Source organism: Labrus mixtus, chromosome 17 (genome assembly GCF_963584025.1).
Source record: "Labrus mixtus chromosome 17, fLabMix1.1, whole genome shotgun sequence".
Classification (NCBI taxonomy): domain Eukaryota; kingdom Metazoa; phylum Chordata; class Actinopteri; order Labriformes; family Labridae; genus Labrus; species Labrus mixtus.
Genome location: NC_083628.1, coordinates 8,768,373 through 8,796,322, shown reverse-complemented (window position 1 = coordinate 8,796,322; position 27,950 = coordinate 8,768,373). Strand labels below are relative to the sequence as shown.

Genomic DNA, 27,950 nt, shown 5'->3' with positions numbered 1-27,950 from the left:
ATAAACTCTAGATGTGCTCGGTGGCCTGAAATGAACTGATGGATAATAAAGCTCAGGTCTTCACTCTGATGTAAAGACAGGCAGACTTTAACAAGGGGACTTTTTAAAAAGGGAAACTCGCACTCTCTAGCCGACGTAATGATTAAAATTCAAACAAGACAGATATTTGTCATTTTCATTATTTACCATTTCAGAAATGATTGACGACATTGAAACGTGTATTTGCATGTAGACAAAGGGAAACCTCCAAACATCACGATTGAGACAAAACAAGCGAGCGTTTGGTGACGTTGCCCCAAATCTGACCAAGTAATTGATGTCAGATTTCAAAAGCAGTGATCTGTTTATTGGCCTATTGATCCAGCTTCTCTTCAACAGCGTTCGGCACGTTTCTGAAAATGAGTAACTAGTTACACTTACTAGTTACTACTATCAATAAGTAACTGAGTTATTATTACTGTTTTACTAAAGTAACTAGTTACCGGGGAAAGTGACTTGAGCGTTACTTTTTTTGCTTAAGTCCTCATTAATGACAAATCACACATTTCAAATACCACTAGTCATTTTGAATATGTAGGTATTTTAGCGATTAGATCTCTGAAGGCAACAGACTCAACAGTTGATGTGAAGCACGTCGCCGACATCATACCTGTCCATCAGTCTTTAGTCTGGCTTACAGATCGTGGGGCAGGCGGTGTTTTAAATTTAGCCGGCTGTTTGTATGGCGTGTCTCCTCCTTGGTCTGCCAAGCTAACGTGAGCTGCACCTGGCTCTCCGGAAGTGTCTTGTTGTGTAGCTCGGTGCTTCGTTTTTGTGAGAGAAGTTTTCCGTCCTGCACGTAGACTACAACTCACCGCTGTATTCTTGTCGTTTAACTCGAGCAGGGAAGAATAATGTCTGTATTGCGAGGCAGAAGGCTCACGGCTGAATGATCCACCATCTGTGTTTGTTTACAGCTTGCAACGTTCTTTTGTCCAGGATGATACTGTGCTGACGTTAGCGTATCCTCGCCCGCTTGTTGTCAACTGTTTCACGTAAAGTCACGAGTAACGAGGTGCTTTTACATGTCAGAAATTGTACTGCAAATAGTAGTGGCGTTACTTAGTAACCTGTAGTCCCAACACTGCTCTTCAAACACAAAGTTATGGCAGGTATTCTCGTCTTTTTCCACTACAGTTCTGTGCTGTGTAAAAGTCATACACTCAGACAGAGATCATTTATTTAGATTTGGTTTAATCAGATTGCTGCTTAATCAAGAAACACAAGACAGTAAACAAAGCAGCAATGCTAAAGTTATCATTAATAAAAACATTTATTTATAGAGGCAAGAATTCTGTCTTATATGTACATAAAAAAAAGTTATGATTACTTGTTGCTAATGTGTGTTTTAGGAACTGATTAGACGTTGATACTGGTTCATGGAAAAAAATTGTCAGAGTCCAACTATTACGGTTGATTACGAAGATATTAGCTTGAAATTGTATTCTTGACCTTTAAAACTTTTTTTTAAAACTTATTTTGTACTTCAAGGGATCTTGGCTAGTGCAGATCTCTGACAAATAAATATTTGAGGGTAAACACGATGTATCGATGTAAATTATAAGAATTCACTTCGTTCAATATTATTGCTTCATCGTGAACTGGATCTCTTGATCTCGTGAGTCTGGGTCCTCTCCGAAATATTAAGGGTTATTTCTATGTAAACATGGCAACTTCCAGGTGTACAGGCTACATGTCTCAAGGTTCTGTGTCTTTAAAAAAGCTAAAAATGATTCACAGTGAAATCACTTTCTGTTTTGTTGAAAACTTGCAGACTTTTGACCCGGCGTGACCCTCGGTGTGACAGCTTTGTGGTAGAAAAGAAAGTCTCTGACATCAAAAAGTGACTGATCGCAGTGTGAGCTGATGTGGTACTTATTAACAGACACATGGGCTCATTTTCTCGCTCTCCCGTACAGACTCTGATTGATGTGCTGTTTATCTGTGCCCATCTACATGCCAGTAATGACAGCGAGGCGAGATGCCGGTGTGTCTTTGAACACGCCATGCCTGTAATAATGCTATGCTAATTAATGTGGCTGACTGAGAACAAACCATCTTTCCAAGGACACCCTCCCTCTACCTCATGTTCTCCCACTTACAATTCCCAGCATGCTTTTCAGCTTTAAAGCACGCTTGCGGTATCAAGAGATTCCCCTCTCACCAGATGCTGGGTAAGGCACAGAGCAGGCGCTGCTGGGGAGGATTCTTTTATTGTATTTGTGAATTTAAAAGGATATTTATGGGATGAGTAAAAGAGGAGGGGGCCGGAAGGGTGGAGGAAGAAAAGAGAAATCTATAGATGAAAAAAAAAAAGAAACAAAAGACGGGGGAATGAAAGGAAAACAGGCGAAATTGCTGACTTTAACTTTCTTCCCGTTCTGAGGGGAAATAAACTGTGATTATCAAATCAGTTACAACCATTGTGTCATAAATCATCGCATATGAGAGGAACAATGACACATTCCTCATTGCGGCCCCTCAGCTTTCTGCATGCCTTTCTTTTCTGGGGGAGTGCTCATGAATGATTTAAAAAGTGATCTGTTTCTGAGCCTCGGCTGCCTCGCAGGGAGATAGCTCGGCGGTGGGAGGAGCCTGAACGGGGCTGGGAGGGTCCACGCATGAATGTTTCCTGTCATCCGCGAGAACACACGAGCTACGGCTTCTACGCTCTCATCACACATCAAGCATGGATCGTATATTTCATTCATGAGGAGGAAAAGGTGGCATCTCTCAAAGTGCAAAGCTGTTTTATCATGAAACAGAATAGACAGGGGCAGAAGTTTGCAAAATACGAAGAATATGCTGTTGTTTCTGTGCTCTGTGGTGGCCGTGTGAGCAGCAGAATAATATTTACAGAGCATCACACCTCACATCATTCATCACAAAATCACACACCCAAGCTAGTCCCATGAAACTAGGAGTTAATCCATCATCTACCTCCCTCTTTTCTCTCTCCCCCTGATCCTGGCTTATACCTCTCATCCTCTCACCTTCACTCAGCAAAGGACACCAAAGAAAACTTTTGTGGAATTCAAAAATAGCGGCAACAGTTTGCACAATTCAAAGTCACCTTATGTGGATGATAAAAGACACAGAGAGACCCGAGGCTCAAATAGAGGGAGCAGAGGAGAAACATTTGTTCTTTCTTTGTCTATAGTAGGCAATATGGACAAGCCTTGAGGTAAAAAAAAAACTTCAATATCTGCGCTATCATCCATATTCAAGCTGCCAACACAGCAGCAAACTTTCTTAACAGACTGATTTTGCATCTGTAAGAAATAATTAGTTCATCCTTCAGGAGGCGATGTCACTTTAAAAGTGCACATCAGTGTTACTGAAGGTTTCTGATTAAAAAAATTAAAACTCAAATTAGTATATAATATGTAATTTTATCTGGACCTTGAGTCCAAAATAAAGTTTTGATTTGAATGAAATTAAAATATTTAGTATTTAAGAAATTGTCAGCAACTTCGCCTGTTTTCCTATCATCCCCCATGTTAAAGAGCCCATATTATGCCCTTTTTGGGGTTCGTATATTTAATCTATGTACCTACTTTTGTACGTTCACAATAGCTGAAGTCCGAAAAAAGTGTCTGTTTTCATGTACTGCTCCTCCTTGCTCCCTCTACGCTCTGAGTACGTCAGCTACGCTCTGCTGAGCCCCCACTGTTAGACCCCACGTGGGCCAAGTCTGCTCTGATTGGTCTGCCAATCCGCTCTGTCGTTATTGGTCAGTTGCTCAGCACGTGTCTCGGAAATTTCAACATGAGCTGCAGGGCTTGCCACAACGAGCCAATGGGCTTAGATCAGTGACCTCACACTGACAATGACGCCGCACTGACAAATTTTTATCGAGGGGGGCTAGAACCGAGCGTTACATGCAGCTAATGCTACAGCTAACAGGAGGAGGTAGGAGAAGCTGCGTTTCTGCGGACTTTGAATTTTTGCAAATAGATGTGCCTAAACATGCACAGGACACATGGAAAACAAACTAAAGGGCATATAAAACCAGAAAAAAACATAATATGGGACCTTTAAGTTTCTTTTTTCCATGGGTTTCACAAGGTTTTATGGTTTATTTTTACAACTGTATAACAGTAGCTAAACCATCAAACAATGAACTTGCTTTCTTTTTATTTATTTTTTTTACTTTACTCCCACTGGACAGATGAAAAGAAAGGTAAACATCAATCCAGCTTAACTCGAGATATATCCTGGAAAACCTGCCGACAACTACATTACCCACAATGCAACGCTTAAGTGGGGATTTAGACCAACAGCAGCACTCCTGCGTCTGTGGTGGTAAGCTGTTTAAGGTGAGACAATAAACTGATTTCCGGCCCGTCCGACTTGATGAACTGATGCATTTAAAGGCTTATCAGACACCAAACAGTCTGTAATACTCACACGCAGGATTTTACCACCATCAACATGCGCAACATCAAGAACCTGTGACCCCTGTGATTATCTTATTCTCCTTTGAAGGGCCCAGACCCTCAACTGTTTGAGTCAATGTGGGTCAGGTCCCAGCAGCAGAAATCTTTCATATAGCATGAATTATGTTTTTGGTATAAATTCTCTCTCACTGCACGTTTTTTTGTTTATGGTAATTTCCTTCTTGTATTAGCAAAAACACATTAATCTTCTGTCAATTTGAAGTTTAGATTTGAATTAATCATTAGAAATCTGATCCAGATGGGGCTCTGCATTTGCCAAGAACAAACATTGTTGCATCATTTTTTTATCTGGAAAGTCTATGTAGAAAATGTATGTTCATACTGATGGTAATGAAGAATCCAAATGTGAATATTGATTATATGTTATACTGTAGGAAGAATCCAGATAAACACAGTGTTGATTTATACCAAGTGTAAATGCAAAGGCCTGTGGATCCTTATCCAGATAATGTATCCAGATACAGGTATTATTATCATGGTGTCCTTCGACTGCACTCTCTCTTCCAAAGTTGATCTTTTGATAATTTCAGCATCACATTCTGAAAACCAGATTCCAGATATTTCAGGCTTGTACTAGAATCTGATCTCTAGATAATGTGCACTCATACAAGCCTCAGAGGACCACATGAGCAATGTATTCAAAAAACACAGATCTGAGTGACAGATGTATGAGGCAACTTTTCCCTGACCTGAGACGTACCATGTTTTTTGAAAACTGCAGATTTAACACAAGATGAATGTTTTTGTTTTTTCTGAGGGTAAAACCAAAGGCCCTAAAATAAGATCTGCTAAAACAGATTTTAGATTATATCTAGAACTACACCTGGAAATGCTGTGAAGCAGAGATAATACTATTTAAGTAAGAACTACACATTTCTTCTGCCTCTTAGTCTGTCATGATTTAACCACATACAGGCAAATACAAACACCTACACCAACCTAAAAGAAGTGACAAAAACTGCTTTAATTCTCCTTGTACGACATGTTATCAAACACCAGCTAAGTTTTCTGTGCCAGTCTGTTCTAGCCTGTGAGGAGATGGAGAGCTTAAACCTCTCAGCACATTAGCTCTGTCAGCAGGGGGCCAGGATGGCACTGGGAGAAACACAGACACACGGTGGATAAATGACTCAGGCAGGCATGAAACAACACGACCATGTAAGAACACTCTGAATATCATTAGCATTCATATGGCTTTTATTTTTATTTATTTATTTATTTTCAGTTCTGCTCTTAACTCATTTTCACTACTGAAAAAATAATTAATCGTTGGAAAGAGACAAGGCCTCAAAACAAGACCAGGCCTATCTAATGTAATTAGGAGTTAACACACAAAGAACTTAATCTCTTTCAATTGTTTTGTACAATTGGATTGGCAGAAAACCAACCATGACGCTGACATTTGTGGATTTCTGTTTAGTGCTAATTAGCATGCTGTTACCATGGTTACACAATAAGCTTTGATGGTGAACATTGTAATTAGCGTGTGTGTTGCGATACCGATGCTTTTATGCTATTAAGCATGCCACTAAAAAATGTAGTATTTCCTTATACATGTTTGTCCAATGCAGTATGCCAAAAATACCAGAATCTTCTTCTACCTTCAGTCACACTTAATGCAACATGTTTGGGTATATTGATCCATAATCCATTGCACAGATGAAGACATGACACAACGACTGATCGGTGGAAAAAGCAAAGACATATACCCTATACTATAGCATGAACAGATGTATGTATGCCTAAAGTATGCATCAAAGTTAAGAGTAGGGCAAGTTTAAAATTGCATGCATATTGTCTGCAAAGTATACACTTTGAATCAGAAGCTGAAGTATCTACTGTAGGACAAAAAAAAATCCATGCAGTGTCGGAAAAACAGGGTAAAACTCCTTAACATTAAGGATGTTAACATTTTCACTGTAGCCATGCTAACATTAGCAGTTAGCCATTTACTTTCAAAGTCATATGCATGACTAGCATGATTGTACACAATAAATTTGGATAAAATTTACACACAAAACAAATGAATGTCATTTGTCATCATTTGTCAGTTCCACTTCTTAAAAATGTTACCTTTTTTTTATTTTACTATGACTGGAAAAAAGGAGCACTAGGCAAATAAATACACACTAGTTTACTTGGAACTCTGAAATTCTTTTTGGCTGAACAAATTTTCTGCAACACTGGTTTGGAATTCACAATTTTCTTCATTTGCTCAGACTCTGCCAGGCTTGACTACACATTTTTACATTTTTGTTCAATCGTTTGCAAACGCCAAGGAAGATTTGAGTATTTAAGAAACACTTAATTTTCCAAAAATCATTTACAATGGACAAAAAAATGTTACCTTCAATTGCCAAAAATTGTTTAAATTTGGCAGAATTTTGAAATCATTAAATACTATAGCCTATATTTTGTGTGGACAATTATTAATCAAAATGGTTAACAACGGTATTTTTTCCTTTGAATGCAAAAAAAAAGAACCCTGGTGGTAAAATGATCCACATCAGCTCTGTACTTTGAAACATGTGTTGAACTTTTGTCTGCACTGCATGCTCAGATGACTGACGTAGGGCAGTAATAGACACTCATTCTACATATTTGGCTTCTCTTGAATGTCATTCTTCCACCATCAGCCAATCAAATCAAATTGCAAGTCGAGGAGAGGAGAACAGCGATTACCAGAGAGGAGAGAAAAATGATTCAGACTTTTTTCTTCTGCTCCATCTCCTTCACTCCGGCTTTGCCCTAATCCACTTACTTGGCTCTTCCTGAGCTTACAGCCTTTCCTTTATTCCATTATAAAGACCCTACGTACGACCTGCTGCTTATTTCATTAAAAATGCCCAATCCATGACCCAACGTCTAATCCATAATGCAGACTACAGGCCAGCCAGAGCTCACTTTAGTCCACACCACAGTCCAACAAGACGGCTGACAGATGGGATGGAGGGAGCCAGTATGGAGAGATGGAGGTTCAATGAATGAGGGGGAATTTGAGAGCTCTGCTTATGAGTAAAGCTTCCCGGTGAATGTGATTTCACTGATGTAAATGATGATAGAACTGAGGCTTTGCTACTCTATCTTTGATGGTTGGAGATGGCTTTCACATGGCCCATCAGTGATATGGAAATGGCCACATCTGAGGGTTGGATATAGCCCGTCAAATGAGCACTAAGCCAGAGGGCTGTCAAAACCCCAAACACCTCGGCTCATAGTTTATATTGTAGTCGGAGCTGTAGCTCATTACAGTTAACCTTGGGAAAACTTACAAAGTGACTGATGCTGAATTGATAATGATATTCTATCGACTCTTTCCAATTCGACTTTGCCTCCCTTCCCTTTGACCTTCTCCCCTTTTGCCACCTCAGAAACCCTTGCTCCAACTCTGGCTGCCCTCCACCCTAAATGCCCTTTCAGAACTTGCTCAACATCAAATTTGCTGAGTGTTTTCATCACGTCCACAAATCTAAATTCACAGCCTCCCTCCTGTCAAACCTAGCTTCCCTGCGTTGGCACTTAATAGCCGATCAGGTTTCGTTTTTATTGATAAAGCAGCACTATTTTTCCCTGAGCACCTGTCTTCTTGCGTACCTATGCCAGCTCTTTAGGCCAGTCACTCTGACAATGCAGCGTCAGATAAATGAGACACATCCTAAGCCGGCTGACGGGAAATTGTTGTTTTGCTGTTCCGCCCTGGGTCAACCCAGATCATGAAGAACAGTTAACTAATAATAATCACTTTTAACTGGGTTCAGCCGGAGAGGCATGGGGACACACAATATGGCCAGGAAGTGACTACAACCTCTCTCTCCATCTATAACACCAGCGTATCTCATTACTGCTGCGACCTGTGGTACACTGCCACTCGGTCTTGATCATATAAAACCCATTTCAGTGCGGCCGTCCCCTGCTAAAGCCCCAGCGGAGTGGAATATTCATTATTCAAATTTTAAGCATTGGGAATCCCAATATGTTACTAAGGCCAGATGAGATGAGATGAAATAGCTTAGCCTTTTGTCCGGGGAACATTGACTAATCGTCTCGCTCCCCCAAAATCAATTTCCCAACCGTAAGCATCACACACTCCTGATTGTACTGTACTGTTGAAGACCCCCCTCCCACTATCACCTAATACTCCTGCTTGGCTGCCCAGAATAACTTATTGATTAGTGATTATGTTACGGGAGGTGTGGGTGGCCGGGGGCGGAAGATGGACTGGGCTCAGTCATCTCCACAGGGCTAAATTTGGGTCCTCTTGTTACCAGATCCAGCACATACTGACACTATCGCAAGCTGTCACCAGCCACAAGCCACCGGTCCTGCTCTATGGATCCGGAAAGACATTTAAAAAGTGTAGTGGAAGTAGACAGTTTTTTTAAGAGCTTACACCGAGGGGAGGTGTTGCAGGCAAATCGGCACAGGAGGGAATTGGAGACGGATGATAAATTCTTAGATGTGATTCACTTGTGGACTGCTAAATAACAAAATAAGCACAAATATTTCAACACATGGATGGTTGATTATTAAATCTGCTGCTTGTGTTAGAGATTCTGGCATGCTGATGGACTGTTTCACCCCAGGGGTATTGGGCTGCTCTCTCTCTCTCTCTGATTCTGTGCTGAGCCTGAAAAGTGGCTGTGATCAATACCTGCAGGCCCTTTCCACAGTGCCAGAGGGCTGTTTGTGTGTGCGTCTGTGTGTGTATATGTGTATGTGTGTGTGTGTGCTGTGTCAGCATCCACTCAGGACTTCATCAAACAACCTCCCCATACCTTGACTGCACACACAAACACACGAGACGCCCACGTCGGACAACGCCCCTCTCAAACAGCCGCTCATTTTCGCTCTCCCCTTCAGACACACCATCACCATCATTCTCTGGCGCACACACAGAATTCACGCCTCCTCCCTCCTGTTCCATGCCGTCCCAACAAGGATGTTAAATACCATTCAAATGTCAGCCTGCCGTATTGATTGGAATGATAATTCTGAAAGGTAGGAGAGATGGCTTGTTGATGCTAAGCAGGCGCATGACGGCCCCGAGCATCCTTCACTGTCACAAAGTTGCCATGTAAGGGTTCCCGCTCCCCCCGCTGAATGCGAAGGCGGTTTACGTTAGACCACCGAGGCCGTATGTTTCTGTCATTTATCATTGTCCTCACAGGGCAGTGACAGGCAGGTGGGGATTCATGTAGAAAGAGAGGGGGTCGTTTCAAACGCCCCTCAGATCAGACTGTTTGCATGGATGTGAGATCAGAGGATATTTGTTTTTCACCAGGTGCTTTTCCTTTTTATACTGTGTTTGAGCATGAAAGGATAAGTCAAACAACTTGCCGGTTGCTTTATGATTTAAAGTATGATCATCTAAACATATCCCTTGTTGACTTGAACAAATTGGTAGTATTTTGTCTGTATAGGCACCTGTGCAGAGAGCTTCAGTTTTATCTGCTGACGTTATCCTAATTCTGCTGCTAGGTGACTCGAACTTTGTTTGACTCTGAAGAGATCTAAAGCTTCCGAAAAGTGACACTTGGAAACTCTAAATAGCTACTTCCTGCTGAGCACATTCCCCGTGAAAGGCCTTCAACTTCTGTGCCAGAATAATTCTTAAATGAGGGAAATTTTACATTACTAAGACTCAGGAGTTATGTTGTCTTTTTACAGTGCCTTTGAGTTGTGCATCAGCTAGGAATCTGAAGCCTTTTTATGCATGTCAGACTGTGCGAGATTGGTCGAGGAGAGGGATCAGAGGCATGTCATCAGCTCTCATCATCCATCTGTGCTGCTTCTATGTTTTAAAATGCAGCCAAACAGTGAAAAGCTTTTACACCTCCACAGGATTTATTCTTCTTTCCCAGAGTCAAACAAAAACTCCTCCATCAAATGGCTTGTCATTTAAATGTTTTTCTTGGTGTACTCTTATACGGGTGGTTTGTAGATGTTTGTTGTAGCGGCAGTAACAAAAAGAGAATCTGGTTCAACATTTCTAAAACTGTGCCGCTGTCTTTGGTCTGAAAAACCTCAAAGTTGCATTTACTTGATTTGTCACATAATGGGATCAAACACCTCTTGTTAGGATTGACTTCCAAAGATGGAATCAATGAACTCTTGCTCGCGCAAGAATGCAAAGATGTTTTCACCTCAAGTAATAATCATGTAGTCATTTGCCAGTTTTATGTAAAAATTAGGGAAAGTGACAAAAAATACATCAGAAATCAAACCAACATGGACTCTCTCTCACCTGGCAGGTACCTCGATGTTGGAGATGGCATAGAAGTACTTGAGCAGGTTGTCCCTCTGGACGTAGGTGCCTCCAAGGGCGGGCCTGAGAAGCCTCAACCTAAGGTTAGTGAAGGTGAAGAAGTCCCTCAATCCCTTCATACTTTCCATGCGAGTGTACAAGCTGTCCATGTTCTGTAGCCGCGATCCCGCAAACACAGCGAAGCGTGCCCGCACCTCGAACTTCACATTCTTTTCGTTCTTAGAGCCGACCCAACGCGAGTACTCCTCAGTGCAGATGACCCGCGTGATGTTGGCGGGCAAGAGGTCGCGCACACGCTTTGGAGGCATGTTGAAAGCGTCTATGCAATCGTCGGCGTAGTACTGGTAAGCCTGCCAAGAGCGTCCGTTGTCCATGGACTTATCCATTATCATGATAGTGGGACGGCCGTACTCAAAGGTGATCTGGATGTCGTCTGTGAGCTCCAGACTCTTGTTCCAGGACATGGTGATGTTAGCCAGCAGGGGCTCAGGGTGGCGCCTCCATGTGACTGTTTGCCAGTAGGTGAGAAGGCCGTTGCGTTCGCGGTCCTGCATCAACTGAGGAGGGTGGGCCAAGTCTGGATTAGAAGCATCACACTCATCACTGCAGAGGTATGGATTCTCCTGAAAACGAGATAAAGACAGAGCAGAAATAATAAGTCATGGATTCAGAATTAATGTAACAATACCAGCTTGTCAATAATTTCTCTAAATAAACAAGAACACCTAGACAAATCCCACACTCATGGAGAGATTTACATACTAAGTGAGCCTGGGGCCAATTAAGCTTTAGGATCAGCTTCCAGATTCAGTCTTTGTTGTTAAGCTTGCAAATGTGAAAATTTATTTGGCACCAATAAACACAATATACTTGTGTCCTAATGAAAGGATAAGCGCTCGGTGAAGAAACCCTTCATCCCAATTATGCCCCCATGCCCTACTGATAAGTTACACAACCTACCCCATGGCCCTAAGTTGCCACCCTTACCATATAACTCGCCTCTGTTTATGCAAGCTAGCTAGATAACAACGCTGATGCTACCTATCCAACCACATGGTCCCTTCTGACCTCCACACCTCAACCATGTAGACCGATGGGCAGCAAAAGCCAGGACATCACTGAGGTTGTCGCTTGGGAACCTCCATTCACCAGGGTTTTTGTCCAGATTGTCCCTCAACACCTCAGCGAGGCTGGACAATTCAACCCTCCATGCTAGCATTCATAGGCCAACATAACCACATGCAGAACTTTTTTTTTATCTTACCCACTTTACCACATGGTCATCACAGCCCAAACAGTTTAGCACACTCAAGTCAACAATGTAAGTGGGCTTAAAGTTTCAAAGCAGTCATGCTTGTGCTTCAGTAGCAACAGGTTCAATTTTGAACATACAGCTTGCTAACAATCATCCACACATCCATCACCACTGACCGCAACCCTAAAAGGACTTATTCTGTCTTCATACTGTGTCATCTGACTTAAATGTCACATCACAAAAATAGGAGAGAGGACTTGTTTTAATACAAAAAAAAAACAATGTTAAATGAACATAATATGATATAATCAAGGTGTGAATTCACAGCCTGAGGCTTGGTTAAGAAGGAAACCTTAATGCCCATATTTTTCAAGTATATAAAATGATTTAAAGTTGCCTACCCTCATGAGAAATTGCAATTAGTCAAAATACTACTAAGTCATTTCTACAGTGAACACGTGGCCTTTGGGGACCCTGTGGCATTTGGTTAACCAGCCTCACACGAAATCAGTCAAGCTGTTATTTCGGCTTAAATGCCTCAGATGATGAGAAAATATAACTCGGGCAGCAACATTTTTTAGCTTAGATTCTCTTTCAAGCCAACAAAAATGAACTACAGCTAAGAAATTAAATATTCCTCCCAATGGATGCCCATCTTTATTTACTACTATAGTGTCAGTACAGATTGAAAACATGTGACTAAAAATAATCAATATTTTAACAAAAAAAAGGATGTGAGTATTTAAATGCGAAGCTGCTTTGACTCCTCTCTGTGACACTGAGGGACAGAGAGCTCAAAGTTAACTTGCTAAACAACACAACAGGATGTGTGAAGGTCAAGAGGATCGTGCATCATCACCGTCTTTGCATAGACAGCAGAGTGCTGCTGCACTTTTAACTCCAGAGAATTGATCCTCCTGTTCCAGCGATGCCAAGACTTTCAAGCTGCGGCTCCTCTACAGGACTCAGAAGTCAACGGGATTACTCACACTCTTCACAGAGGGCTACACACCTCTATCTACCTGCAATAAGAAATGACTTTCACTCTCTGTGAGGAGATCTCAATGTCCTCTTCTACCCAGAAAACAAATTAAGTCTCTGCTCATTGACATTCCTACATTTCCATGTCGCAAGAAATGTCAGGTCCTGCCCCCTCCATTGACCTTAATCCAGTGTTCGGTTTTCTTCCTCAATACTTGAATAATTTAATGTATTCCCACCTCCCCGAATCCCTAATTCCTCAGTCGTCAGCTCGTCACATTGAGACATTTGCAGACATTTCAGTTAAATTGACGTAGCTTACTGTTATAATCCAGTTGTCTGACATCTACATCACCACAGAAGTTCAATATTTGCACAGAAATCCCAGAGATCCTCTCCGTCATCTCTCCTGGTGCTTAATTTGCAAAATGCAGCTGAAGCTCTGTTTAGATTGTATCACATTCAGACGGCTCATCGCGCCCCCAGGATGTTCTAATTAGCCTGATCAGGGCTTATTATTATTGTCTCTGATATCAAGTCATTCGTTTTATCAAAAGGGGTCGTTATTTGTTTAATTTGTCCCAGTATTCACTCATAACACTACGCCTCTGGCTTCTTTCTTTATACTTTATTTGTAGCATTACTCGAAAACCCCCAGACCTGTCATTCCTGCTATAAATACATTTTGTTTAGGTGAAGAATTAGCTGCTGACGCCTGTGAAGTTTTCACTCCGCTGTGTTTCTCTCCACTTGTAGTAACTGATTACTTTTTATAGCTGATGTTAAATCCTTTTATTTATCGGGAATCCAATAGTCTGTCTCAATTTTACTGCATTCAGCCTAACAAGCTCTTGATAGAGTGCAGAGCATGTCTTAAAATATCCTCCCTTTTTTCTTCCACCTCCACCTCCTCTTCCTCTTTCTCCTTCCTCCTCTTTCTTCTTTGCTTTGCTTTTGTTATTTCTTGCCGTGAACGTTATTTCTTCTTCTAATTGTTTGAGTCTTCTAAAGTGTTTGAGAATGTGACCAGCTCATCTTGAAATGCTATTTGGTGAGGTAATAAGAATGTGTTGACAACAACAACTACAAAAAAAAATGATTATTTTTGGAATATTTTTAGATATTTGAATAATAAACGGAAAAAAAGAAGAAAAGACAAAAAGCAGCCGGAGGCAAAGTAGGTGAAATAAGGACTTGTATCCCATCCCCAGTGACATCAAACATATTTGCTGTAGCAAAGCACTAAAACTTTAACATTTGCCCTGCATGTGACAAACAAGAGAATGACAGTACCTTGTTTGGGGATTCAAACAGTTTTTTTTTTTTTTTTTTAATTAATTCAGCATTTCTACTGTATGTTTCCACATGAAACAAATGTTGTTTAACCTTGTATTCACTTGTGTGTGTCACTCACTTTGTAAAGGCACTGGGCTTTTATTCATCAAACTTTTAAGGATTACATTAAATTATGCTCCAAACTGCAAACTGCAAAAAAAGTTCTGTGCTGAAAGTGGAATAGTGACATATTTTTACTCACTCCTCACAGCAAACAGTTATAGTCAACTTAAAAGCAGCTCTTCAGTGAAAACATCCAATATATGTATGAAAGCTTTCAATGTTTAAACACGGAATAATAAATCTGGATGATGGGAAGTTGGCTTTAAAGGTCACGTATTATGTTAAATATGCTTTACCGGGGCGTGGATAGCCAAGCGGTTATGGCGCGCGCCCCATGTATGGAAGCGATAGTCTTCAGCGCAGCATCCGTGGGTTCGAATCCGACCCTGGCCCTTTGCTGCATGTCATCCCCCATTCTCTCCTCCCAACATTCCCTGTTTCTCTTCAACTGTCCTACCTAATAAAGGCAAAAAGGCCCAAAAATATGCTAATAATACACTAATATGTGTCCCCAGCCTGTTCACACCCCCCCCCCCCCCTTAATTATAAACAAAGCCTGTCCTTTTCGTCTGTTGCCTGCTCCACTTTTCACAAAATGTGTGCGCAAACAGGCCGTTTACAGATTTTCCCTTCATGACATCACAAAGGGCAGTAACTCCTCCCCCAGGTGGGTGACACTCCCACAGCTAGGTGTTTGTTCTGCCCTCTGAGTCTGCCTTCAAAACCGCGAACAATAGGGCATGGAGCAAGAAAACCCAATCCAACAAAGCCTTTCCAGAGGGGCGTGGTCAGACACAGCTCATTTACATTTAAAGGTACAGACACAGAAACAGCCTGTTGTGAGCAGGTCTGAAATAGAAGGGTTTATAGGCATGATAAAATACAGAATTAGAATTAGACTTTTTAAACTTGTTGAAAAGGAGGATAATATATGACCCTTAATGGAAACAAAAATTTTGTGGATTATTTTAACGTGTGGTTAAGTTAAGATTCGATCTCAAACCAATAATTGAAGCTCCTTTTAGGAACCCCTCTGTTTGTGTTGATGTTGGGGAACCATGTGGACGAGTGGTACCTCTTATCTCTTTCTCCTGATTTTTTCCTGTACGTGTGTGAGAAGTAAAAATAATTTTAAAATAAATAATTTGCTTTCTTTTAACAGTGAAAAGGATCACTCATTGAGAATTTTTTAGTAGGAAAAAAAAAAGGTTTTGGCCAGTAATCATTCTACCTGACACCCAACATGTCACTGCTGTTTCAGGTATTAATAATAACAATAGAGATATAATCAACCGTGTTAATGTTTCTCTCGCTTGCTCTTTTAAGTCATAATCAGGTATCAGTATAAACTTCAGTCTGTTTCGTAACGTGCAAAAAAACTCGTCACAGGAGCTTTAAGGCTTTAGGGCGGCAGTAGCTCAGTCTGTAGAGACTTGGGTTAGGAACCGGAGGGTCACCGGCTCAAGTCCCAGTGCAGACCAAGTACGGAAGTTGGTCAGGTAGCTGGAGAGGTGCCAGATCACCTCCTGAGCACTGCCAAGGTGCCCTTGAGCAAGGCACCAAACTCCCCTTGCAGGGATCAATAAAGTAAATCTTAATCTTAATCTTTAAAGCACACCAAAAACAAAAGCCAAAATGGTTTAACATTGAAATAAATGTTCAATACATAAGCTAATGTTACATAACCTATTTGCTTTAAAAATCTGTTATTATTTGAGTTAACTTCCAGTAACAAAGTTGCATTATAGTTGTCTTCAGTTAAATAATTTAAAAACTACTAATCAGATTCAGCTTCCCCGTTTACCCTCCGGAGCTCTTATTACAGTTAAAGAGTGGAAGAAAGCCACAAGAAGTTTAATGAAGCGCTAAAGTTCATAAAGCGACTTTTATCTTCATCTTTCATTTCCAGCAGTTTGATAAGACACTTGATTAATGTTCCTTCTCCTTGATGAAGGCAAGAGATTTCTTAACCAAATCCAACAAAATGCAGGAAAAATGCTGATTCATGCTTACTCTGATGACCAAAATTAGCCCCTACAGTACTTAACCATTTTAACACAAATTCATAAAACACTCAAACTAGGCCGTGTGTTCAGCACAGCAAAACATGTCTCCCAATGTATTGAACGTGAATCTATTTTTTCAACATCAAACACTGACCCCTTGGAGACTAATAAGGTGGCTTCAAATAATTAAGTTAATTTGAAATCGTGCAAAACAACCCAAACTAACAAGTTTTACTTAGCAAGTTTGTCTGTAACATAGTGAGCATACAGATGGAGAGGTGGATGACTAAGCAGCTCGAGAACTTTCTGTGCCTGTTTTCTTATATTTTTCCATTTGACTGCATGATTTAAAGCTGAGCAATCTCCCAACATCCACTTTTCAACTTTCCAAAAGCTGATTGTACAATACTCAAATGATTTTGGGTGGAGTATCACTTTAAACAGCAGTTTTCTTCTGTATGATCTAAGCTCTAACGCGAAAGCAATACGGCACAATATCGATGGAACTGTGCGTGCACGGATCGTGTGTCACCGCTTCTTCTCAGACCTTCGCTTGTTTTTCCACTGGTTTTGCCAAGAAGCTGCTTCCGCCGACAGCTCTGCCTTTTGAACAGAGTCATTGGACTGTACCGCGGGGAAAGTGAGCAGTCAGTCAAACCCCGCTCCAGTGGTCTAATAACAAAGGCAGAAGTTACAATCCTGCGAGGCCGACATTATAAATCATCTGATTTATGGTGACAATGCAGAGTGGGAAAAGTCCAAACATAAGCAAACGCTGAGGCGCTGCTGAGGGAGGCTGTGCGGCTACACAAGGATCACTATGCGTGTGAAGACACTGTATCCGCACAGTGAAAAAAAAAAAAAAAAAAAAACTGCAGATAATCCATCTCTTTCCTCGCTGGAACTACATTGTAGCATTGTCCTCTATCTGATAACCCAATTATCTCCCTTGCACTGGCTCGGATAGAGATCACTGTCAGCGCAAACACACTTAGGATGATAATCTACAATACTCATAAGCGACTGCAACCGGAAAAGACAATTCAAATTAGATCCGGGAGGTTATAGTGAAAGTCAGAAGCTACTTTTAGTCTGTTTTTGTGACCTCCATTAGTGCCTCTCCTGACCTTAGTGCAGACACACACGTTGGCCAACACAGGATTGGATTAGTGCGCTGTTTTTCCGGGACTGACCCTGTACCTACAAATCCTATTTAAATGATCGCACCGTGACACCGTCCCAGATACGACACAGGCGTCACATAGCTCTGCTCCTGAAGTGTGTTTGTGTCACTAGAAGGCACAAGTTGGTTTGACTTGAAGAAGCAGGATCAATACGTCATTTTTTACATCTTGTTGTCTCTTTGTTGGACTTTGAGTAAGCTGCTGTTCACTCTGACCTCTCTCGCTCTCTCTCTCTCTCTCTCTCTCTCGCTCTCTCTCTCTCTCTCTGCAAGGCCCATTAGGATTAGCTACAGTAGAGGTGATATTCACTGTAATGTAGAAGATTATTATCCCCCCCTATGAGGGACTTAGGGGTTATGTTTAAGCCCTTTGTGTGCCCTGTCCTCCTCATCCCAGTCCCGCCTCCTGCCACCACTCTGGCCCGGCCCAGTGTATATATATCTACGCCAGGATACACACACACCCACAAACACACTCGCACAAACACACACAGATCCAGGCCAACTGCTGCAGCAGGTGGCCCGCGCTGCTAAGCCCCTCCAGCAATTATACGCGCTGGGATCCTGTCTCCACGACAACAGCCGCCATGATTCCCCTCGTAATGAGTGACTTCCTTGTTTTTTAGTCGCTGGATAACAATGTGATCCTTAACACTCCTTTTTGAGTCTTCAAGTGTGGAAGTTTGTCTACCAGGACCAATTGTGCGCTCTCACCTCCTGGAAAATAATCTCACACAAACATCAGTTTAGAAGTAACTTGTTTTTTTTTTTGCATTTCCTGGAGAGAAACAAAGCTACAATTGTGCTTTTTCACCTAAATAAAAGCATGGAGAAATGTCTTCTTCCCTCTCCTCCATCGCTTTTATGACCATTTCTGTCGCCCACGAAATATCTTCCGCAGCCGCCTCTCCCTCCCGCTCCTCTTTATTTCTTCCTCCACTTATAGAAGTTTCTAAGTTATATTGCTAGCAAGGGGAATAAAGGTAGAGACACACACTCAGAGAACACAATTTATTTTGTTTGGGAGAAACATCAAATGAAATGACCCTCCCATTAAAAAGGCCACCGAGGGGACAAGAAAGGGATATTGCTTTTTCACTTATGACGTTAATCTTTTATTTCATCCAAGGTTTTTCCATCATACAGGAGATTCTTGTTCCTCTGACTGAAGTGTGTGTGTGTGTGTGGTACGTGTGTGTGTGTGTGTGTGTGTGTGTGTGTGTGTGTGTGTGTGTGTGTTTAGAAGTGAAGCACATGTAAGAAATTGCAAGTCATATACCTGCTGTTTACTTTAATTACCTGTAACAGTGATAATTCCCCGGCTGTGAAATGTCTCGCCGTGCACCAAAAAGCAGTCAGGAAGTGTAAATGTGTCTTAGTTGTGTGTTTGTGTGGGCGGGTGTTGTTTATGTCTGTGTGTGCGTGCGTGAGAGCTAAAAGTAAATGTTGACTGTAGGCTTGTGTGATTGGCTGGAGGAGGAGAGAAGAAGAGGAAGGACAAAGCGGGGACAACATGCTGGCCTAAAGCAGAGGCAGATCTCCACAGTCGGACCATGACCAGTGAAATTAGAAAAGTGTTTTTAAAAAATCGGGTTATAAATATAGCCAATATAGAGCACTGAAAGAACAAAATATCCGGGAGAGTTTCTGTTTTTTTTTATGCAGTGCAGTGATGAGGTGAATTCAGGTAAAAGCTATTATCTTTTATGGATGTCTGTTATTAAATCTAAACCAATCACAAAGGAGGAGATGTAGATAAAGAGAGGCAGACAGGCTGGAAAAGGGATTTTAAGCTTTTAGACAAAGTTGCATTAGCTGTCTTTATATAATTGTCTCTGTTGTTTATTTCGAAAAGCAAATACTCCACTTATTCAGCACTTCACCGCTGAAAACTATTAGGTTCACAATGTCCTGTTTAAGTAACACAGAGCCAGCGATATATTTCTTCCCCCTTTCTATTCAGAATCTCGCACTACATTACCCACTATGCAACATGACAACCCAATGTTTAGTTGGAGTTTTAGATTCTTTATGCTAACATCACCTCTGACCTCTTGCCTCAGTCAGTACTATACTCGTTTCTGTCCAACTCAGCCCTCCAGATCGGATCCATTTTTCTTACGTAATTGACAGTATCAGCAAAAAGGTGGAAAAGAACAAAGAAGCCGTAAAGGGTATGAAGCAGCTTTATTACGCGCTAGAGGACCGCAGCGATCGATCACTGGTCATGTGATAAGAATATCATCAACCCCGCCCACTCGTTCGCGTTGAACCGCGTTTACACATCAGCTCATCCCAACTTCTTGTAGAAAATATACTCGGGGGGGGGGGGGGGGCTGGCAGGAAAAGGTTCAGGTAAAATCGCGCAGTTATTCAAATGTGAACCCCTACATGGGGATAATTATAGCAGTTTTAAGTGAGTAAATACAGAAGTCATCATAAGCCTCAGTTACTGCTGACTCAAGTGACATCACCCAAGGCGATTTGCAGGATGTTTTCTGCGCTGCTCCTCTGGAGTTTTAAAAAGAGTTTGTACGACTTTATTTCGGATATACATTAGTACCTGTAGCTGTACACAGCTGTGTAAGTGATGTTAAAGGAACATTCTGGTGTATTTTTTTGTGTAGATATGTTTTATTTATTGGGTTTAGTCATTTTTTTAAAGAACTTTTATTCACCACCTCTTTGGTTCAGATCATTTAGATATATGGCCTCCGGGATTAAGAATGTCAATCAGGGCATTGAGTTTGTCTTTCAGTTTTTTCTGAAAGTTTGAAATCAATACAAATCAAATTCAACACTCATCTTTGAGTCTGACTTCAAGCAAACCCAGAAAGCATCCCAACAGGTATCTCTGCTGAGAGAATCTCGATGAAGTCCCAGTTTCTTTTGGGAAAGTTGTTGGAAACTTGCACCCCTCGCCTCAGTTTAAGATTATTTATTTCTACAGTCCACAGTCTTACTCACAACCTTCATTGAGCGATTGAGAGTCTCCTCCAGCTTTGCAAACATTTCAAATCAACAGAACTCATCTCTGGTACTTTTCTGCAGTATTTCCATGGGACTTTCTCCTGCCTGAATATTTGAGTTGGATTCTGTTGCACTGAAATGTTTGGAAAGCTTTGAAGACAGTCGGAAAGCAAAGAGACTCAAACTCCTCATCCCTGTCTGTTTCCTCAAATCTCTACAATGGAGTTAGGGAGTCAATTTTCACCATGAACAGAATTCAGAATGGACAAAAATGTGACAATAGCATCCAGGGTCAAAAAATTCTCTTTAATTTGCAACTTGAATGTTGTGTCCAGTCCATGTCTCTTAAAGGTACAGTACACATGCAAACACGTCCTCTGTGTTTCTCTGCTTATGGTCTCTCCTCCTCTCATAGCCATCAATCCTGAAATCCTGATTGGTGAGATGCGGCAGTTCGTTAAGTTCACCTCAGGTTGTCTAAGCCCCCACGGCCAATCCGTCTTATAGTATCACCTGAGCAAAGGATAAATCTCACTTATAACTATCCGTGCCTTCTGCCAACACATATAAGCACACTCTTATCACTTTCAACCATGTCCTGATGGGGAAGCAAGCGGTGCCATTACATCACTGCACCCTCCCCCCACCTCTCTTAGTCCAGTCACTCTTTCTTTTTTTCCCGTTAATTATGGCCCTCACTGTCAAACCTGCTCCTGCTGCGCCCAAATTCACCTCCAAGCGTGTATTATTAGAACACCGGCCACCTGGGCTGGCTTTTTACCCCAGAGGGGAGCATCAGGGATGGCCCACTGCTGGATGTACGTGGCCCTTTTTCGCGGCCTTGATGCCCCACTGCTGTGCGGGGCAGGCCTGCCGGGGCCCTGGCAGCTCTACACTGAGCAGGGAGGCTGAAGCATGGCCATAGGCCCAGTCTGGGTAGCACTGATCCACGCTACCAGCTGCCATCTTCCTCCCCTTCCTGCATGCTCCCCTTCCGCTGCTGCGCGGCTTCTCTCTCTTCTCATGTCTATTTTTAGAGCTGGCTGATTTCTACCTTCTAAAACGGGCAAATGTGTTGTGAAACAGGAAGGTGTGTTGTTTGTGTGTTTTTTTTTTTTTTTTTTCCTTTTCTTAGACATACTATCATGTGTGCTCGGCCAACCTCGTGCACACGTTTCACACAGTCCCCATCACTGTACATTCCTGCACGCATCCCATTAGCATCCGCCCGCTCTCTGTTCACGGGCCCGAGGGAGATTTGGTGATTGAAGGTTTCGGTTCAAAAACCAAAATGCAAAATAACAAACAACGGGCGCGGTGAGACTCTTCTTTTGAGTGTAGCATTTTATATATCGTCACTATGTGTACTACTGTGGAACTGTGGTGTGATTTCATCTTTCTGCTTAGCTAAGCTTGGATCTTCCTCACCTCTCCCTCATCATTAGCTCTCCCTCCTCTGCAACACGCCGCCTCAGCCTCCTTCTCAAACCGCCTTACTCCATCATCCTCAACTGCGAGCGAACACTCTATAGTAGCTATCATACGAGGGAAAACTACAAAGAAACTAGTGAAGCTCCCAACACAGTGCTAGTGACAGTAGCATCTTAGTCAAAGTGCTGGAAGCCCGTCATGTCTATGGAAGCCAACATGCTGGCCTGTTTGGCGGAGGAGAAAGAATGCTGCATTCCCAGAAAACAAGAGAGATAAATAGAGTGGAAAAAAACGCATCCCTGTGGAGATGGAGGCACCAAAAAACTACAGTAAAGCAATGCAAGCAGGGAAAGCTACAGTACATCAAAAAAAACAAAAAAAAAAACAGCGAATTCTCCAATAGTTTTTATGAAAGCACTGTAGCACTCATAGGGTAAGGGAAATGGGGAGAAATGATTTGCATCTTCTGCAGTATGTCTCTAGTCTTATTAGGGATGTGCGGCTCTGCACACTGGGTGATGTAGGCTTTTTTTTTTTTTTCGGTCTCCTGACTTTCCCTCAACTTGTGGGATTGCTGAATGAGTGAATGTAAATGTACACCAATTAGATAAGAAACTGGCTTTCCTGTAAAGCTGCCAAATCCTGGGGGAGGCAGGAGGTAGAGGGGAAAAATTGTGCTTTCCTGAAAATAAATGATCTGTATACCAATAACCCTCAGCTAATAGTCATTCTGTGGGTGTAAATGAAGAAAGAGGAGAAGTAATGGGCTAGATTCCCTGCTGTGTGCGTGTAGACGGATTAAAGCTTGAGTGGATGCATAGTGATCGGCAACTCCAAATGTAGAGTTTAAATTTTAGATAAATGCAAAAATGTGGATTAAAACGTGATCGATAAGAAAGGACACGGCGTAAAATAGACACAAATCAGTCAAATAATAATCAAATTACAGTATTAAACCAACTCTGGTTTCATTATGTATGAATTTGACTACGTCATCCCTCATTTCTTAAGTAAACTTTCATTTCCCAGCTCTCTCACTCTATAAATCCTTCATTCTTGCACGCCATGGGGGGTCTGATTCAATCCCCAAAGCGACAGATGACCTGAGGAGAACCGCAACTTTCCACTGAAAAGACCCCGACCGATGAAAAAGTGCTGACCAAGACCAGACTCCTTCCTGTCCCGCCCTCTCTAAACCCCACTTTCTTTCGTTCTCTTTCTGCACTATGGATCCTTTGGATGGAGCGACGCTGGCTAACCCTTGTACGGAAGCCCATTAAGAACCCCATCAATATTTCATCATTGCTCACTCAGAAACATAGTCATAGAAGTTTCCAGGCTGGGGCCATTAGGGGGCAGACGTCAATACGTTATGGCAGCGAGCATCCCTCTTCGCTTCACCTTCCTTCGGCTGTGTCCGTCTCCCAGCTCAGGAGAAGACATCGGAGAGGCTTTCTCAAGACGACAGTGGTTTCCGCTACCTCTACATTAAACAAATCATTAACCATTAGGTATCCGAGGAGCACCACATCCACTCCCGCTCCCTGTCAAATGACCCCACGTGCTGTTGAGTGAGAGGAAGTGGAGGGTAACACATCTTCAGCCGCACAGAAACAAACTAATTAACAGCAGGACATGATGTAGACAGGCCTGAGCGCTCTCTCTGCAAACACTTTCTGTGAGATTTTGACTCATGGCTGTTGGAGGCAGGTCTGACACCTCCAATGCTGGCCAAGCTAAGCGAGCGGACACTCGATCATCAAGAGGACGAACTTGCTGTCTCACAGTGAGTCAAATCTTATGAGTCAAACATAAAAACTTTCCACCAAAGAGGCGAGGAAGGAAGCTTAATTGCAGCCCTCGTAGGATTACAATGATTTTATAACCCTTGTTTCAAATTATTACACTTACATTAGCCGGGATGGGAACGCGCCTGCAGGCCAAAGCGTTGTTAAATATTGCTGTGGAAGACATTTTAACGAGTTCTTCCCCCTCAGCTCACCCTTCAGTGTCCTTGGGAGTAAAAAAGGTCCCGCTATATGCATTTTACCAGAGGAAATCAAACCAGATCCCAGGCTGCCAAGTCCATACTAATGTAAACAACACCTCCGGAGCTCTCTGAGGGAGGTCGAGCTTTGCCAAGTCATCGCACTTATGTCATCCCTTTTAGATCCCTATAGCTTTGATGGTGTGAATCCTGCTCTGACTTTAATTCGACCTTTGCTGTGAGTCAATCTGAAGCTTAATTGCATGTGTGGGAAGTATGGTTTGTTCCAAGTAAAAAGTATAGTACATTCATTGGTTTTCAATGACCTTTGAATCTATGCTGAATTTCAAATGATCTTATATTTATTAGGATTTTCTAAAAACCAAACATCTGTTAAAAATGTTGTGTAAAACTCACTACATGCTTAAAACTGTCAGAAGAGTGTTGATTGTCGATTGGCTAATTGCTTTACAGTTCTGAAAAAATCTATCTCCACCCACATAACCTTTGTAAACCCTCATACAAGCTTTAAGAGTTAAAATACTACAACGTTTTTATTTTACATTTATTGATTTTTCTTCATTGTTTTATTTAATTTGGAGTCGAGTTGATATTTTGTTAGAAAATGGCTTTTCAACTTTTTACACTAAAGATTCCAACCAGTTTCCTTATTTGACCTACATCTCCACGAGTTGTAAAGTTATGAATAAAAGTTTAAAAGAAGCCTTAGAAATCCGGACATGTACTCACCAGTGTGCAGAACCTCTCAGGCGGGTTCCCACATGTGATCCCGGGCGGATCCACCTTGATCCGCATGTGGTCTTTCATGGACGCCTGTTTGGGCTGGCACGCGTACTGCTCCCACACCGAGCCCTCATCCGTGCTCACCAGGGACTTGCACAGTTCGTACTGGCCCAGCGTTGAGGCCAAGCAGTGCAGCAGCAGCAGAAACACGGCCTGGAGGAGCATGGCAGGCTGGTGGAGGAGGGGGGGGTGATGGGGTGTTTGGAGCGGGGTCCGGCGCAGGGTGAGGGGGCCACGGAGCTCAGCGGAGAGGTGAGGCGCATGGAGCGGTGATCATGAGGAAACAGTGGACATCCTCACCACCATATTGTGGAACTTTATCGCTTTTTCGCCTCCAGGTTTCTGGATGACAGGAGGACACTATCGGCAACTTCTCTCTCAGTCTCTCTTCACAAATATCGACGACCCCCAGAGCGCCGACAGAGGGACACTTTCTTGTTTTAACGGCTGACTTCCTGAGGAAGATGAGCGACTGATGGAGGTGCGGATAATGTTACTGAGATGGATCTCGACATACACTTTAACCATAGTGTTGATGGGAGTTTGGTGGGTGGCGTTAACGCGGATCCATGCCTAAGAGCTCTGTGTCCTGCGGTGGAACGGTGCTGCCGGCCAGAGAGGATGAAGGAAAGGAAGCTGCTGCGTCCTCAGATACATCCATTGGACGTCTTGCGCTGGCCGAGCTCCTCTGATTGTCCTAGAGTTGAAATGAGGACAAACGGGGGTGTTAGTGCAATGTATGCTCATCTATCCACCACATGCTTGATCTCAGAGTAAACGAAGCGATGCTGCATGATGATATTTTTCAGAGCTCACTTTTAAGTTGAAATCCATCCAGCGTGCTGTTTCTCTTTTGCATGAATAAAAGTTTAATGCAAGTCTTTGAAATATACATGTGGATGAGTGTGTTGCGTTCTTATTTTGTAGGATAATTAACTCCCTAATTATTCTGTGGTAATTGGCGGTAATTTAGCTTGGAAAGTGAAAAAACATCCCATCCGTCTTCAGGAGAAGGAGAAGTTTTAAGGGGATTTTTGGCACAGAAAGTTGGTGACAAAGCGGCCAAGTTTTGTTGAAAACTCTCAACTCCCCTGCGGTGCCTTTTATGTTTTATGTATCATGAAGTCGTACATTAAAAAGACATGAAAAAGCGTGCGTGTTGTGTGGATAACCTTGTGCGTAAAAACACGTGCTGCTGCCGGCTGCGTGCAGGAGTTGTAATCGCTCTATCAGCTCATAAATGCCGGACATCCTGGGCTTTAGATGTGTGTGTGTTTCAGTAAGAGCACAGCAAGAAAGATATTTAAAAGCATCAATCAGATATTTACCTCACATGTGCGTAAATGTGCGTAAAAAGGAGATTTTCCCCGAAAAAAATCTTTGTTAAATAATTTTTATTAAAGAAGTTAAAATTTTCTGGATGGTTATGAATTATAAATATGTCAAATGTTTGGTCTTGCTCCTGCTTTAAACTTTAAACACGCCAGCATGCACTGTGCTGTTTATTCCTTGATGCATTCACCTAATTCAACTGTCATTAGATTTTAAAGTGAATACATGAATACATGCATAAAACAAAGCTGACACTTCTTGCAGTGTGCCCTCATTGATCATAATCCGGCAGTTATCCCGCACTGACAGAAGCCAGGTCCTCTACACAGCCTGTCCCACACAACAACCCTGCGGACGTAGTTCAGCTGTCAAGTAAAGTCGCCAAAGCGATTTCCCAGAACTGACAGTGTCGTAGGGGTGTGTCAATGACAACAATTAGACGCATAATCTCTTAAAATATACGTATCCTGTATGCTTCTAAATAAAAGCAGCAATATTGTTGTCTAAAATGGTGTAAATAAAGCTCAAAGTCCCCTCACCGCTCTGCTTATCCCGCACTGGTCCGGATAAATGTGCTGAACTCAGATCAGCTCCTCAGTGCAGACTTCAAAGAGCAAGACAGCAAAATGCACCGTGTTGAGATTGTATCAGATAAAGCACTTACTTCTAACGTGCATCCGAGAGACAGGTCAGCACTTTGTGTGGAGGAGTCCGTGCACGTCCCCCCCTCTGTAGGTACAAAGATCCCCCCTCCTCCTCTGATCGTCCACTGTACTCGCTCCCCGCCGCTGTCCTCACTGTACTCCGCGATATCCGCCGGCCCGGCCCGGCTGCTCGTTGTTTCTATATTTTTGTTGCCTTCTTCTGCCGAATACTTTTTTTTTAATCACCGCAGACGGCTGCGCACGCGAGATCCGTGTCCTAGATCTGGAAACGGCTGGGGCAAAAAGAGGAGTAAAATCCAGCGTCAAGGAGTATCAAAAGTATAAAATATTGACTTTGAGGAAAGGCTTGTGCCCGCCCTTCTTCCCCCACTCCTCCTCCTCTTCCCACTTTACAAGCTTGGGTTTACCCGGGATGCTCAAGGGCAGAAAGAAAGAGAGAAAAAGGCTTTATGGAAAATATCACCCTCCCTCCTTCTCCTTCTCTCTCTCTCGCTCTCTCTTTCTCTCTCTCTCTCTCTCTCTCTCTCTCTCTCTCCCTGGCTTTCTCTCGTTGTGTGTGTGTGTGTGTGTGTGTGTGTGTGTGTGTGTGTGTGTGTGTGTGTGTGTATGTCTCTCTCTCTCCCCCCCCTCTCTCTCTCTGTTAATGCCCAGGCTAAATCCTTTTACCATCACTTTCAATCACTATCTGAGCTTTTATCTGCTCCAGCCCTGCTGTCTGAACGGGGCGGTGCAACTTCCCTTCTCCGCTCAGGCTCAAAACTCTTCCCCAACGGGTCCGGTCTGCACCCTGCCCGCTGCCCGGTATAAAAGAAGCAGGAGGGGGTACTTTACTCTTGCCTTTAATTGGATTGCTAAATACAAAGAAAACATAACGTTATATACAGTGACCTTTTACTTCTTTTTGCGTTGTTTTAAAGTCCTTTAAACATTCCACATAACATCCTGTAGATGTCAGCTGCTTGTAGTTTTTCCTTCAACCTATAGCATACACAACAGTCCTAATACTTAACACTCCCCTGCATCAATATTAACTCACTTGTCTACTTCTACTTTGAAATTAATTTCATTTAGGTTTTATGTGATGGAAAAATACAAAACAAGGTTAACTTTAAGTTATGTGTAAAATATGAACTGTCATCCTTTTTATATTGAAATCTGAAAGTCTTGGGTGCTT

General features: G+C 42.4%; 1 protein-coding gene across 2 annotated transcripts in view; it reads right to left on the bottom strand.

Annotated features, from left to right (window-relative positions):
* ntng2b (netrin g2b) overlaps positions 1–27,275 on the bottom strand; it is a 78,775-nt gene extending 51,500 nt beyond the window's left edge. The window contains exons 1-3 of one of the 2 annotated variants that reach the window (XM_061060868.1): positions 26,776–27,275; positions 24,726–25,476; positions 10,744–11,387 (exon numbers count right to left, since the gene is read on the bottom strand). In XM_061060868.1, coding sequence (XP_060916851.1) covers positions 10,744–11,387; positions 24,726–24,944 — 863 coding nt within the window. In that variant the 5' untranslated portion in view covers positions 24,945–25,476; positions 26,776–27,275. The remainder of the gene's footprint in view (positions 1–10,743; positions 11,388–24,725; positions 25,477–26,775) is intronic. The other variant, XM_061060869.1, reaches the window with a different exon arrangement.
* Positions 27,276–27,950: the final 675 nt, after the last annotated feature.